This window comes from Nuphar pumila, chromosome 3 (assembly GCF_984573655.1).
Source record: "Nuphar pumila chromosome 3, dmNupPumi1.hap1.1, whole genome shotgun sequence".
Taxonomy (NCBI): domain Eukaryota; kingdom Viridiplantae; phylum Streptophyta; class Magnoliopsida; order Nymphaeales; family Nymphaeaceae; genus Nuphar; species Nuphar pumila.
In genome coordinates this window covers 2181065-2196057 of record NC_143251.1, presented here as the reverse complement: position 1 = coordinate 2196057, position 14993 = coordinate 2181065, and the positions used below count along the sequence as shown (strand labels likewise).

At 37.6% G+C, this 14993-nt stretch overlaps 1 protein-coding gene across 2 annotated transcripts; it reads right to left on the bottom strand.

Annotated features, from left to right (window-relative positions):
* Positions 1-285: 285 nt before the first annotated feature.
* Positions 286-7113, bottom strand: LOC149841611 (F-box protein At3g07870-like). Of its 2 annotated transcripts, none has more exons than XM_089998585.1 (2): positions 5619-7113; positions 286-492 (listed from the first exon to the last, which is right to left on the bottom strand). In XM_089998585.1, exon 1 carries the CDS (start codon positions 7000-7002, stop codon positions 5668-5670), a length of 1335 nt encoding a protein of 444 aa, XP_089854711.1. In that variant the 5' UTR covers positions 7003-7113; the 3' UTR covers positions 286-492; positions 5619-5667. The 2 variants fall into 2 exon arrangements, with proteins under 2 accessions (XP_089854711.1, XP_089854712.1); XM_089998586.1 differs by lacking the exon at positions 286-492 and adding an exon at positions 4196-4405.
* Between the last annotated feature and the right edge of the window lie 7880 nt (positions 7114-14993).

The following is a 14993-nucleotide window of genomic DNA, read 5'->3' as shown; positions in this document are numbered from 1 at the left end:
TCATCATCAATCTATACCAGATTCAGATTGGACATGCTTCAGTCAACTCTCAATATAATAAGAGTGAACATCAGGTCAGAGGTACCCCTGGATTGCACGCACGTGAGCACCCAACCATGGCTTGGAAGTGTGCAAACTGCGCCCCATACCCATGGGCAGGTCCACTTTTTTCCACAAGCCTCCCGTGATCAAATCTTCTGATTTTTTTTATATTAAAAGCTGCTTTTCTTAAAGTGTTTCTCATAAGGACTATAGGCTTTCCCTCTTTTGTATCAATTCAATAAAACCTTTGCAAAAAGATTTGTCATTACTGTTATGACACTTCATAGAGACAAAACACTGAGAATCATAGGCAACACAGGATACATATGCCCCCCCAATCAAATTAACTATAAACATCAAAATTTCATGAAAAACATGGGAGAAATTCAATGAATACCTCTAGACATGCTCTGAGAAGCATGGGCAAGTCACAATTGTGACATTCAAGAACTGCCAACAAAGAAATGAAACAAATATTTTCATTCAAAACGATATAGGGAATCAAATTACACTAGAATGAAGGAGTAAAACAGCAGAAATGGTAAAAAAGTCAAATACCAACAAAGAAACTGAAACTATCTGCTTAAGAAAATGCAAGAAAGAAGTAAAGAAAAAAAGAGATTCATGAATCGCAACACATTTTCTGGCATGCAGAGAGAGAGAGGAATGGTGGCCAGAGAAAGGCCAACCAGAAGCCCTTCTCTGACTTTGCGCCAAAAAAGGGCACTCTGAGGACCTTTTGCGACCTGAACCAGAGAGAGAGAGAGATGTTACCAGCGATGGCACGACGTTGGCTACGGGCTGCAATGGTGAAGGATGGCAGCCGGACACCGTCGGAGAAGTGGGAGGGGCAACACTGTGGTGGAAAGGGGTGAGGGGTGTGAGGTGATGAGGGTGCGTGAGATGGGAGCACGATAAACTAGGTTAGGGTAAAAAAAATCCACCCTAACCTGATTTTTCATAAACCGGGTTTTGTGCAGGTTTGACCCAAAACTTGGTTAGGTGAAACCAGATTTTGAATGTCACCCAAAACCTGGTATCACTCTGGAATCCAGGTTTTGACTAAAACTAGGTTTTTAACCCAGTTTTAGCATCATCCGAATGAGGCCTATAATTTTGTGATCAGCCACTCAATGCCCTTAAATAATTGTTTAAGCATGCAATCTTCAGTAGTTCTACATCTATCCAAGTCGTTTTGTAGGTTTACTTTTACAGGGATGGTCCCTGGTAGGATTTCAATGCTAGAAACCTTATAAATGTAACATAAAGAAACTAAGAAATCTCCCATAACACCAAAAGTATTTTAATAGCCTACAGTTTTTTATGCAATTCTACATCCTTTTGGGAGACATGGCTTCTTAAGATATACCTATTGGCTAGTTTCAATCCTTGATGTACAAGGAAGCAGATCAGGTCATGCTGAACATGAGCGTTTTTGCTCATGCGGACATCGTGGCCATCCGATTTGCATTTTAAAAAGCTCAAAAGTCAACAAAACCATGTGGCATTCATCCAAAATGCAAACAGACGGCCACAATGTCCGCATGAGCAAAAACGCTCATGTTCAGAATGACCTGATCTGCTTCAGATGTACAATGTGTACTGCAGGCATGATGTTCAATTTATTGTTTTTTATTTTAAGGACTGACTTGTATAGGTGACCTATAGCACATCATGCCTGCAGTACACATTGTATAGGTCACATGTCTCTAGGGACTGACTTATTGCTTTTTATTTTGTTACTTTTCAGTTTTTTCCTTCTTATTTTTTGTACTTTATATTGGGCTTGTCCAAACGGCTATAATTATAGCCATTGGGGCTGGTCCAATGGCTACTTGGGCCAGCCCCCTTGTGTCTGAGTGCCTATTTAAAGGCACTCCCTCTCTTGTATGTGGGAATGCTTTCTAAGCATTTTATTAAGAGATTTATATTTTTTATGCTTTGTGTTGGCCCTTAGTGGCCCTTGTTGTGCTTGTGAGTTTGTTCACTTTTGGTGATTGTATTATCCCTTAGTGGACTAGTGTTTGTTCACTTATTGGGTTTTCTATTGTATTTCCACTTGTTTCATTACGGATATCATGGTTATCAGGTAACTATCAGTCTGAAGTCATTTGCAGTGTAGCATATGTTGTAAGGTGGCATTGCTTCTTATTCTTCCAAAAGTCAGTGTTCATATCATTAGAAGATTGTTGTGCCATATTATGTTCATTTGGGTTGCAATAACATGATTATCATTACCCGCACCAGATAAGACTGTTCTTGTACTTGCTACAAGAAATCAGTTGATTCAAAACCTTGATTATATTGTCATTTTCATTTCTGTGAAAAGCAAGAGGCGCATATTGCATGTGAAGTGACACGTGAAGTCATAAATTCTTGTATTTCCCTCCCCAACTCAGAAACTAAAAAATATATATCATTAGAGTGAAGAATCTCAAATATATGCACTTAAGAAGTTTTGATAAGGCTACAGAACATAGTTTCACTTGCTCTAAATTTACTTATTACTAAATTACAAGGAAAATATAAATAACACAGAATTGAAAGAACCAGAAGGATCAGTAAAGAAATTCCTAGGTCATGACTCGTGACTATCATATATACTAACATATGAAGGAAACAAATCCTTACAAAAGACAACAAACATACAGAAGTATAGTATTTTGAGGTAGTATTTGACCGTGTGGTACACTTACATTTTTAAGCATAGATCATTCCTTACAATTTTAGCATCATATATACTTGTATGGTATTCACAATGATATTGCCCACTCTACACATATATTGTGGAAATTAATATTTTGGAATATTTTATGTTGCCATTTTTTATATTGTTCAATGCATTTTTTTAGATAAAAGAAGATATACTGGATTAGTCATGGTGCTGAAATATATTTAATAGCATTAACGAGACTTCACATGAGCAGAATGAGAATACATTTGCATGCTCAAATTAAGTAAATACCTGCTGCAACTATGCTTTTTGAAAACAGCAAAGACGGTAGGAGACTATACTGGTTAGAATCTAATGATTCTTCACTCGCACACAGCATCAGTAGTTACTCCCACAATTAAAAAGGCTACATGAAGATTTTTCTGTTCAGGTTGAAGAACGAGCTGTCTCAGTTGATGATTCAGATGATGATGATGAAGTTTTTGTACAGGAAAAACATGGCTGTCTCCTGTTAGCAGTGTCACTTGGTAAAAAATATGGGGCATCACATACCTCCATTTTTTTTTCTGAAATTTCCTTTATGCTGTTGTAACCATTAAAAATTATGCACAGATCAAACCAAATTTAAAGAACATGCTTATACAATTCCTTTTATAATTTAGAAAGGTATTATCTTTAGTATAACTATTGCTAATTTCTGTACTTTAGAAACAAGATATCATGATTTCATTCTATAAACTATAATGAAAAATTTTCAACCTGAGTAGCAATTTGGTAGAAAGAATTTTCATGACCTTTTAGGGTTAAAAAAACATTATTTAATTAGCTATTTTTTCTCATGGAAACACACTCTTGTTGGCTTCCTCTCATACCTGTCCTTAGAACCTTCATCATCTACTAATTCTCCTACCTTAGACATGTGAGAATCTGTGACAGTTATATATATATATATATATATATATATATATATATATATATATATATATATATATATATATATATATGTATATATATATATGTATATATATATATATATGTGTGTGTGTGTGTGTGTGTGTGTGTGTGTGTGTGTGTCACCTATATCGATGATATTTTGAAAATATCGCTTTAATATCAGCTATTTCAAGGTAGCCAATAATATCAGGAATATCCCGCGATGTTTTCAAAATATCACCAGAAGTCAAAATATTACGATATTATTGCAATAATATCATAATACTTTTTGCAAAAAAATCTTATATTTTTGGTTTGCATTTCCTATTTTTTATTTATTTTATATTTTTCAAACATTTAAAAACTTGTTTCTTTATATTTTTGGAATAAAAATAATGCAAAACTTATTATTTTCTTATCTTTTTGGTTATTATTTGTATGTTTTTTAATTTTTTAAACTCCTGAGATTTTTCCGAGATATAAACTTATGAAAATCTCTCCGAGAAATTACCTTGAACGATATAGGTAAATATGATATATATATATATATATATATGTGGAGAGAGAGAGAGAGAGACGCACGGTCGTGTTTGGCCTCCTCAAGTACCTGTACTTTGCAAACCCTTCATCATCTTCTACTTGTTCTCCTACTTCAGACCCCTGTAACAGTCTCTTTTTGAACCTCTCTTGCAAGCTGTGTGTGAAGTATTCTTCATTCTGTTTAGATCACTAGTGGAAGTGTACATGTGAGACAGGCTGCACAAGAAATGTCTTGGTCAATAATTGTTTAAGGCACATCAGTACCATTATGAAGAGTCTATCTATGAGACAGGCTATGTAGATATTTCACTTTAGCACTTTTATATCATAGTGCTTTTCAACCACTTTATGCTGGGTTGGAGCAAATGAGCAGAAGGTTTTCTTTTGTTCTACTATTCTGTGAGTCACTAAAACTATGAGATGAGTGATCTCTACCCTTAATTTGGAGGAATGATATAGGTATTTTGAAAAAATACTCTGAATGTTTTAAATCTAAAGAAAAGGAGGAACACTTGTTTCTTCTTGTTGGTGGCAATACCTATAGAATTAACTTAGGGATTGGGCACAGAAGAATATATCTTCCAAAGGCTCATCATCCATAGGGGGTGATTAGGATGCAGGCATAAATGTCTTAGTGACACAACCAAGAATTTGATGTAAATCCAGTTTAAGTGATAAGTTGATAACGGTGGCTTCACATTGTTGTCACCTAGAATTTGCACAATTATGTCCTCTATCTGTTACGATGTGCAATCTTTGTCACAGAATTGGATCTAATGATGATGTCACTGCAGAGCACAATATGAGATCAAGGGAGTTAGGTTAGTGTCTCAATGGCTTTATTCTGCTCTTACAAGCATATAAATTGGGATCGCAGAGGACAAGACAGGTCGGACAGTGGAGTGATAAGTTAGACAGAAAACAACAAAAATTGCAGAAAAATAAAAGTTTGATTTATCCATTTGTTTCCAAGGTCATTGTAATTGCAAGAAATTGTCGATTCAAACTATGACATTTTAGTTGCTGATTAAGCACAGTACTTATATAGGTGGTTGGTGACCTTTTGGTGTACTGATATGTTAATTTTTCATTTATTTAAAGTTGGTTTGACGCTCATACATGCTGCTGCAACCTCTACACACTTACATTGCTTATGACAACATATAGAGCTGCACAAATACCCAACACTGATCCGAAGACATTATACAGTTTTGATTGCAGATCATCTTAGACCAGATTTGGTTTGATCCAGGTGGATAGGACAAAGTTAACAAAAGTGAAAAACAAATAACTGACAATTCCAGGTCCCATACAATCCATTAAAGATGCTAAGAACAAACTGCTTGAACTACCAAGTACCAAATCTCAATTTTTGCAAACACAGAAAAGAAAAGAAAAGGAGCATGAGCAGTCAAACTAAATAATCTACCATGTATCCTTGAACGTGCATTAATCCTTACACACATGATGCCGGTATATTAAGCTTTAGATTTGCAGGAGACAAGGCTTTCCACATAAGTGCCGCAAGCGACGAAGGTAGCAATATCAGCACCCTCTGCTTCGAACCTCTGCAGCCTCTTCAGCCCGGGATGGTAGGCCAACATTGCTGGCAAGCGACGGTCACAGCTGACATACCCAGCTACATTCACGCACAACAAAATCTCACCATCAACAACAGCAGAAGGCTCGATGCCCCAATGAGGCTGAAGCTGGTGTGGCTCTCTATGAGCAGGAAATCCTGGAAAGCCCTTGGGGGGGATCTCACGAAGAGGACCAACGTCCCTGCGTAGCCATTCCAAACAAACGCTATCCTCCTTGACCCATTCCTCCCTTCCATAGTCCTTCAACACCCACATGTCCATGTAATTCCTAGTGGCATCTAAGTGGAGCAAACACAGGGACCCGCCAAGATCTACAAGCTTGATCATATGGCACGTCCAAGAGTCCTGCACACAACCGTCATAACCTCTGCAACAATCGGGGCAAGCTATAGTCCTAAACTTCTCGTCATCAACGTCAAAAGCGGCAATGAATTCTGTTGGGACGTTACGTCCTCCCTCGATCTGGCAGCAAATATCATCAGATACCCAATGGATGGCTCCGTTGATACATGGGCAATCTATCATGGACAGACCATGATTCTGCGTATGGTTGTACACTCCATTGAGGGTTCTCCATGAGTCGTCGGCTCCTAGGGTCATGACTCGGCCACGGACCACGGACTGATCGATGTAGACATGCAACACCTTGTAGATCATTCTTCCCTCCATGGTCGGGTGGCAGACGATCTTCAACAGGTCGTGGTGGGCAAAGGGACACGGCGGGAGGGGCTTCACCTCCCTTGTTGCAGGGTTGACCACATGGCATATGGCGGAAGACCCCGCTGGAAGGACAAGTCCTTGTTCCTCTTGTTCCTCTTCACCTTCTTCACCTGGTAGAACGAAGCTGACTCGTCTTACGCACAGCAACCCGTTGCACGAGGACACCACGAGGCCCTCCCCGAACGTTTCTATATGGGCCGTCCTCTCAGTCTCATGGGGTGGTGGGTCTTTGCCGATGAGGCAATATTTGGCTCTGGATTGATCAAGGGCCAAGAAATATGGAGTGGTCCTGGATTGGTTTAGGTGTGCGTTGATGAAAGAACGGGAGTCGACTAGATCGCACCAAGATTTGCATACGCACCTCAGCTTCAGGAGGCATCTTACCTCTAACCTTGACAGAACGTTGGTGAGGATATCAGAAGGGAGGGATGTTAAATATGGTGGTGGTGGTGGTGGTGTTGGCTCTTCCTTCTTGTTGCTTCTGCGCATCATCTTCTGGTTCCGTACGATAGATGGCGATTTGGGTGGGACAAGCAAAATGCGGAATCTCTGTTCTCTGCTTCACAACTCACAAGATCTCATGAAGGGTAAGAACAAAGTGAAAAGGTGGAGGTAGGAATGTCCATGAACGACTTATAATCCCCCAAATTATGGTCCCACTCGGACTGCCTTAGCGATGAAGGAATAAACGAGAAAAGCATATTTTAAAAAATATGTCTTTTGCAAATTAGTCCCCCATCTTATTGACGCTTTACAAAATAGTCTCTTCCTGATGAGACTATTCCTTATTGCCAGTGCTATAAAATAAGGGCGTATACAAATATCATTTTTAATTCAAGGTTCTCGACTTGTCGCTTTGGTGTCTCAAAAAAAAAGTCCAAAGTGCGTTTGGATACTTCGGAAGAGAATTCTCATGAAAATGTGAACTCTCGATCCAAAGAAACCTCAAAAAGAGAATTCTCAGTATCTATATTTTCACTGTTTGGGGAACTCGGATGTGCTCAATGATTTTCTTTCCAATAAAAGTGGCAAGAAAAAATTATATAAACTTGAATTACTCCATTCTTCAAACATCCCTCCCCCCCCACGAGAAATTAATCCTTAAGTACCTTCAGTTCGTTAAATCTATTGAAATAAAAACCTAAAAAAATTCAAAAATTGCATCCTTATTTACTCAAATTCTTAGAAAATTATTAAAGATCAAAGAATATGTGATTTACAAAATGGTCTGACCAAAGTTATGTAATATTATAACGGGTACATCGTAAATAGTTATCGATTCCATACAAAAGATTACGGTATAAACAAATCAACGATGAATAGTGACGTGTGTGTCAAGGGTAGCAGCTACGGTGAAAATGAACATGATTACTATGGTGTTATAGAGAAAATAATGGAGTTGACTTACTTAAGCATAAATAATAGGGTAACTTTATTCAAGTGTCATTGGTTTGATCCAACTGCAACAAGAGTCACCAAAGCTTTAGGCATTGTGGAGGTGAATCATAAATCAATGTTTGGAACATATGAATCATTCATATTAGCCTCGCAAGCTCAGCAAGTTTATTATACTTCATATCCGAGTACAAAAAAGTTAGATAGAAATGAATGGTGGCCAGTTTGCAAGGTAAAGTCCAAACTATATCCTGAGTATGATCAGTTACAGGAAGACAAGTTAACTGAAGAGAGTGATTACTATCAATCAGATGATATATATGACTTCTCTTATGGTCACGATGTTGCGCATGATATGCATGTCATATCTCCATTGGTCAATGAAACATTCATAGAAGAATGTGATTCAAATGATATACCAAGTGGATGGGCAAACAATGAAGAAGATGATGAAGATGAAGAAGAAGAAGAATATGAAAGTCAAACAAGTGATGGAAGAATTCTCAAGCTAGTGAGCAAAATCTCGTAATACAAACCTCTATTTGAATGTATTGCAATACTTGATGTGAATGATTTGAATTATTTAAATGTATTGTAATACTTGATGTGAATGATTTGAATGTATTGCAATACTTGATATGAATTATTTAAATGTATTGCAATGATGTGAATGATTTGCAGGTATTTCAATTATTTGAATGTATTATAATACTTGATGTGAATGATTTGAATGTATTGCAATACTTGATGTGAATGATTTGAATATATTGCAATGATGTGAATGATTTGCAGGTATTCTAATTATTTGAATGTATTGCAATACTTGATGTGAATGATTTGAATGTATTGCAATGATGTGAATGATTTGCAGGTATTCCAATGATTTAAATGTATTACAATACTTGATGTGAATGATTTGAATGTATTGCAATACTTGATGTAAATGATTTGAATGTATTGCAATGATGTGAATGATTTGCAGATATTCTAATGATTTGAATGATTTGAATGTATTGCAATACTTGATTTGAATTATTTGAATGTATTGAAATGTATTGCATTGATGTGAATGATTTGAAACAATTTGAATGTATTGCATGACATTTTTTATTTGTTAGAATATGGTTTATGGAGCTTACAGTGGTCGTCCATCCAGTAGTAGTCAGGCTCAACCTTCATCTTCACGGGCTCCTTTGATAGGTATATCATTTAACTAATTGGATGCTTGATTAGTTGAAATGCGCATTCTGAGAATTTCTAATGTATTTTTTACAGATGATGTTTCGCCTGCACATGACCCACCTATACCAGTTGATCATACAAGTCAGAAGCCAACACAGGATGCAGAGTATTCTCAGTCTGGCATAAAAAGACTCATTCGAATAGTGTATATCGATAATCGACCATAAGTATTTCATTTTCACTTATTGCATATCTTATAAAGATTGTATATTGATATTTACTGTGTACCAATTCATGTGCGGCACGAGGTTTGAGCCACAAGAAGTAGTACGCGATATTAAGAATTCACTTCTTCAACATCTACCAAGACCAGTCGCTCAATGGAAAGAGTATTCAAAAGAGGTGATAGACAGATTGTTGTCCTCATTCACGGTATACAGTCATTCATCATAGTTAATGTGTTTCATATTTAATTTTTTGTTATAGTCATGTCTACTAACTTTATGAAAATATATATAGGCTTCGAATCGCTTCGCGACTACGATGGAGGAACATGATGCAAGGAAGGTGTAGCAAAAGGTGGTTGTCAATCGATTTGCAGACATGTTGCATAATATGAAGACTGCAGCAAAAGAAGTATCTGGTGGAATAGATGATCCACTACAGTGGAAGGGCCATGGCCCTATTACTGTCAGGAGAGATTATTGGGAGAGAATGTGCGACAAGTGGGCGGTGGATGCATTTTGAAATCGCTCAGCGAAGGCTGCACAAAATCAAGTGAAAATGCCCGAAGCCCATCTACACACAGGTGGATCTAGGACTTTTGGGAGCCACCTGAAGAAAATGGCAACTCATCAATATATATATTGTCAATTTTATAAGTATTGTTGCAAACCTGTTAACTAAATCTTTTATCATTTCACTTCGCAGGGAGCAGAAAAAGGAGACATTATACCATACAAGGATGTGTTTGTTGAAACACATAAACGTAAGACCACGGGAGAGTTTGTATCAGAGAAGGTGAGAACAACAACGGTATGTATTTATTGTATTAATAATCATTGTAATATACAAGTTATCATAAACATTGTAATTCTTAATTATTAATGCATACTATAAACATTATTTTGTAGGAGGCATATGAGCAACAGATGGTAGAACGATATGGCGATGACTCTACTCAGCATCCATCATTTGATTCTGCAGCATGGTTGACTGCAGCAGGTGAACCCAAAAAGGGTCGTGTGTTCAGGTTTGGGAGTAATATGAACACCTCACCAGTCGTTGCTTCCTCCAATCACGGCTCACAGACTTCTCCCATCGACATCAGCTCCAAGCATCTTATTTTTTCCGGTGATGATGTACGCCAGATCGTTATATGTGATATATTGCATGTCATTAGATTTCATATAACTTTGATTGCCTTAACTTAGGTGCATTGGATATAATTTATTTCAGTATATTTTGTTTATCAATACTGACCTTTTATATAATATTTCAGTATAATATTTTTACTGCCTTTGAACACATATGAGCACGATAGAATCACATATACAGTTTTTTACTGCCTTAGAACACATGTGAGCATGATAAAATCACATATACAGTTTTTTTATTGCCTTTGAACACATATGAGCATGATAGAATCACAAAAACAAATTTTTTACTGCCTTTAGAATACATATGAGCATGATTGAATCACATATAAAGTTTTTTAACTGTCGTAGAACATATATGAGCATGGTAGAATCACATATACATTTTTTTGCCTACCCTAGAACACATATGAGCATGATAGAATCACATATACATTTTTTTTACTGCCTTAGAGCACATATGAGCATGATAAAATCACATATACAGTTTTTTATCTGCCTTAGAACACATATGAGCATTATAGAATCATATATGAAGTTTTTTTACTGCCTTAAAGGACATATGAGCATGATAGAATCACATATACAGTTTTTTTGACTGCCTTAGAACACATATGAGCATGATATAATCACATATACAGTTGTTTGTCTGCCTTAGAACACATATGAGCATGATAGAATCACATATAAAGTTTTTTGACTGCCTTAGAACATATATGAGCATGGTAGAATCACATATACAGTTTTTTTGACTGCCTTAGAACATATATGAACATGATATAATCATATATATAGTTTTTTGTCTATCTTAAAACACATATGAGTATGATAGAATCACATATAAAGTTTTTTGACTGCCTTAGAGCACATATAAGCATGCAGTTTTTTTGACTGCCTTACAACACATATGAGCATGATATAATCACATATACAGTTTTTTACCTGCCTTAGAACACATATGAGCATGATAGAATCACATATAAAGTTTTTTTACTGCCTTAGAATACATATGAGCATGGTAGAATCACATATAGAGTTTTTTTGAATGCCTTAGAACACATATGAGCATGATATAATCACATATATAGTTTTTTGTCTGCCTTAGAACATATATGAGCATGATAGAATCACATATAAAGTTTTTTTACTACCTTAGAGCACATATGAGCATGATAAAATCACATATACAATTTTTTTGACTGCCTTAGAACACATATGAGCATGATTGAATCACATATAAGTTTTTTTTACTGCCTTAAGAACACATATGAGCGTGATAGAATCACATATACATTTTTTTTACTGCCTTAGAACACATATGAGCATGATTGAATCACATATAAAGTTTTTTTACTGCCTTAGAACGCATACGAGCATGCTAGAATCACATATATATTTTTTTGATGACTGCCTTAGAGTACATATGAGCATGATCGAATCACATATAAGTGTTTTTTACTGCCTTAAGAGCACATATGAGCATGATAGAATCACATATACAAATTTTTTACTGCCTTAGAACACATATGAGCATGATAGAATCACATATACAGTTTTTTTATTGCCTTAGAACACATATGAGGATGATAAAATCACATAGAGTATAATTTATTTCAATATATTTTGTTTATCAATACTGACCTTTCTTTTCTTGTGTAGGTTGCTAGCGATAATCAGCGTAGTGGAGCTGAAGGCACAGATCAAGACAATGAATAAGAGGACGCACAAAATCTTGACGATGATTAGATTCATGTGTTGAATTTGTTCTACCTTCTTTTTATTTCAAAAATGTAAATGTTGAATTGTAAATAATTAGAATTTGCGAATTTTAAAGTGGATCAACTAATTGTTTTAGTTTCCATGTATTTTGATGTGTACTTTGTTTTTTATTCACAGGAAATATAATTTGTACAGAAAATATAAATTGTATCTCGAGAAAAAATTTCTCAATATTTAGTTTTCAAATATTTTTTTAAAATTTTTTTTCTTGTTTACGACGAATTAGTGCCAGATATATCCGTCGCTAATTAGTATTACCGTTGAATGTAGCGACGAATTAGCGATGACTATAAATACGTCGCCAAACCAAAGTCATCGTATAGTAACGACGACCTTGTGACGAATGTTGGCATTCGTTATTCTGTCACAACTTAGCGACGGAACTGACGACAGATATAGTCCATGGCTAGTTAGCGACAGAATGAGCGACAGATATATTTCGTTGCTATTTAGCGTTGAAAAATTTACGATGGAAGATATATGTCGCTAATGCGCCGCTAATCCATCGCTAAGCTGTTTAACGACGGATTAGCGGCAGATTAGCGATGAATTTAGGTTATCGCTAATCCATAGGTTTCTTGTAGTGAATCAGGTATGGTTCTGGACAAGAGCTTGCTAAGACGCCTTCGATGGCTTAAAGAAAGCCTTGGTGAGGGAACCTATGTTGCGATTGTCGAACCACACAAGACTCTTTGAAGTCCATACAAATGCTTTAGACTTTGCCATTGGTGGAGTTATCATGTAAGAAGGACATCTGATTGTTTATGAGAGTCGGAAGTTAAAGGATGCTGAGAGGCATTACACTGTGCATGAATGAGAGATGACAACCATCGTGCACTACCTTAGGACCTGGCGGCACTACCTTCTAGGTGCCCAATTTGTCATCAAGACGGACAATGTCGCCATGAGCTATTTTTAGAGGTAGAAGAAGTTGATGCCCAAGCAAGCTCGATGACAAACATTCTTGGCAGAGTTCGACTTCACGTTAGAGTATAAGGTGGGGAAGACCAATGTTGTTGCTGACGCTCTGAGTCGCAAGGCTGAACTAGTGGTTGTGCAGGCGAAGCCTTCCGAAGTTCACTTGGAGGGTGCATTGCTGGATCACATCCGCAAAGGCATGCAACAAGATACAATGGCACAACACCTTGTCTCTCTTGCGCAAGCGGGGAAGACTCAACGATTTTGGCTACGGAATGACCTCTTTTTGACAAAAAAGAGATGCGTCTTCGTGTCGCGGTGGGGAAGCCTTCACTGTGAATTGCTTAAGGAGTACCATGATACACTATGGGCCGGTCATTCAGGTCAGGAGTCGACCTTAGCACTTCTTGAGCATGGCAACTATTGACAGCAAATGAAGGACGATGTGGAGGGGTATGTGCGAACATGCCTCATCTGCTAGCAAAACAAGGGGACCAACCAGAAGACTGCTGGCCTCCTTGAGCCTGTGCCTATTTTAGAACGTCCTTGAGAAAGCATTTTTATGGACTTTATTGTTAGTCTGTCAAAGGTAAATGACTTCAGCTCTATCTTGGTGGTGTTGGATCGTTTCTCTAAGTATGCCACCTTCATCCCAGCTTCAAAGGAGTATCCCACAGAGAAGACTGAGAAGTTGTTCGTAAAGCATGTTGTGAAGCACTGGGGTGTACCAAAAAGTATTGTGAGCGACCACGATGCTCGCTTCATAGGCAAATTCTGACGTGAAGTGTTTTGGCTACTCATCTATAATCTGTTATTTTCAACAAGTTTTCACCCACAGACAGATGGGCAGACAGAGCGCATCAATGGACTGTTGGAGCAGTATCTCAGGCACTTTGTTAGTGTCAATCAGAAAGATTGGGTGAAGCTCTTAGACATGGCCCAATTTTGATACAATCTTCAGAAGAGTGAGTCTTCTGGCCATAGCTCGTTCAAGATAGCCACGGGATAGCAAGCGCTGACTCCGCATACTCTAGCCATACAGAAGAAGAGAAGGCCATCATTTGCCTATCAGTTTGTTCGAGACTGACACGAGTAGACCGAGCTGGCAAATGTATTTCTGCACAAGGCGGCTAAGAGAATGAAGAAGTGGGCAGACAAGCATCGTCGACCTGCTAAGCTCCTTGTTGGAGACCAAGTATTGGTGAAGCTTTATTCAGATCGCATTGGCATTTTCCGTGGACGGCACCGCAGACTAATCAGGAAGTATAAAAGACCATTCACCATCACCAAGAGTGTAGGCAAGTTGGACCTGCCCCCGAACTTCAAGGTGCACCCGGTATTCCACATGTGCAACATAAAATTGTTCTATGCAGATTAGGGGGATCCAGGATGTAGAGTGCCACAATGCTCTCCTATCCTGTAGAGAGCCCCGACAACACAACGAGCCGAGAAGCATCTCAGCAAGATCCTTCATCACAAGGTCAACTACTTTGGCAAAGCAAAAAAGTATTTTGTGCAGTGAGAGGAGGCAGCAAAACCGACATGGGGGCCAACATTCCGGATGAAGAGCCTCTATCTAGATGAAGTCAGGGCTTACTATGAAACAGATGACGCCGAGGGCGGCACATGATTTGAAGAGGGGAGCATGTTCCCTTGTGACCTACTTTGTACAATTGTGTTTAGAGTCTGTTTTGCTTTGGTTAAGTCATGATGTAAGTGTTGAGTCACTTGTAACTTTTTTCGGGTCACCCTTGTACCTCAGTTCAGGTTGATCAATATCTTGAAGGGTTAGCCTATAGATCTAAACTATAAGATGTCTTCGGGCAAAACAAT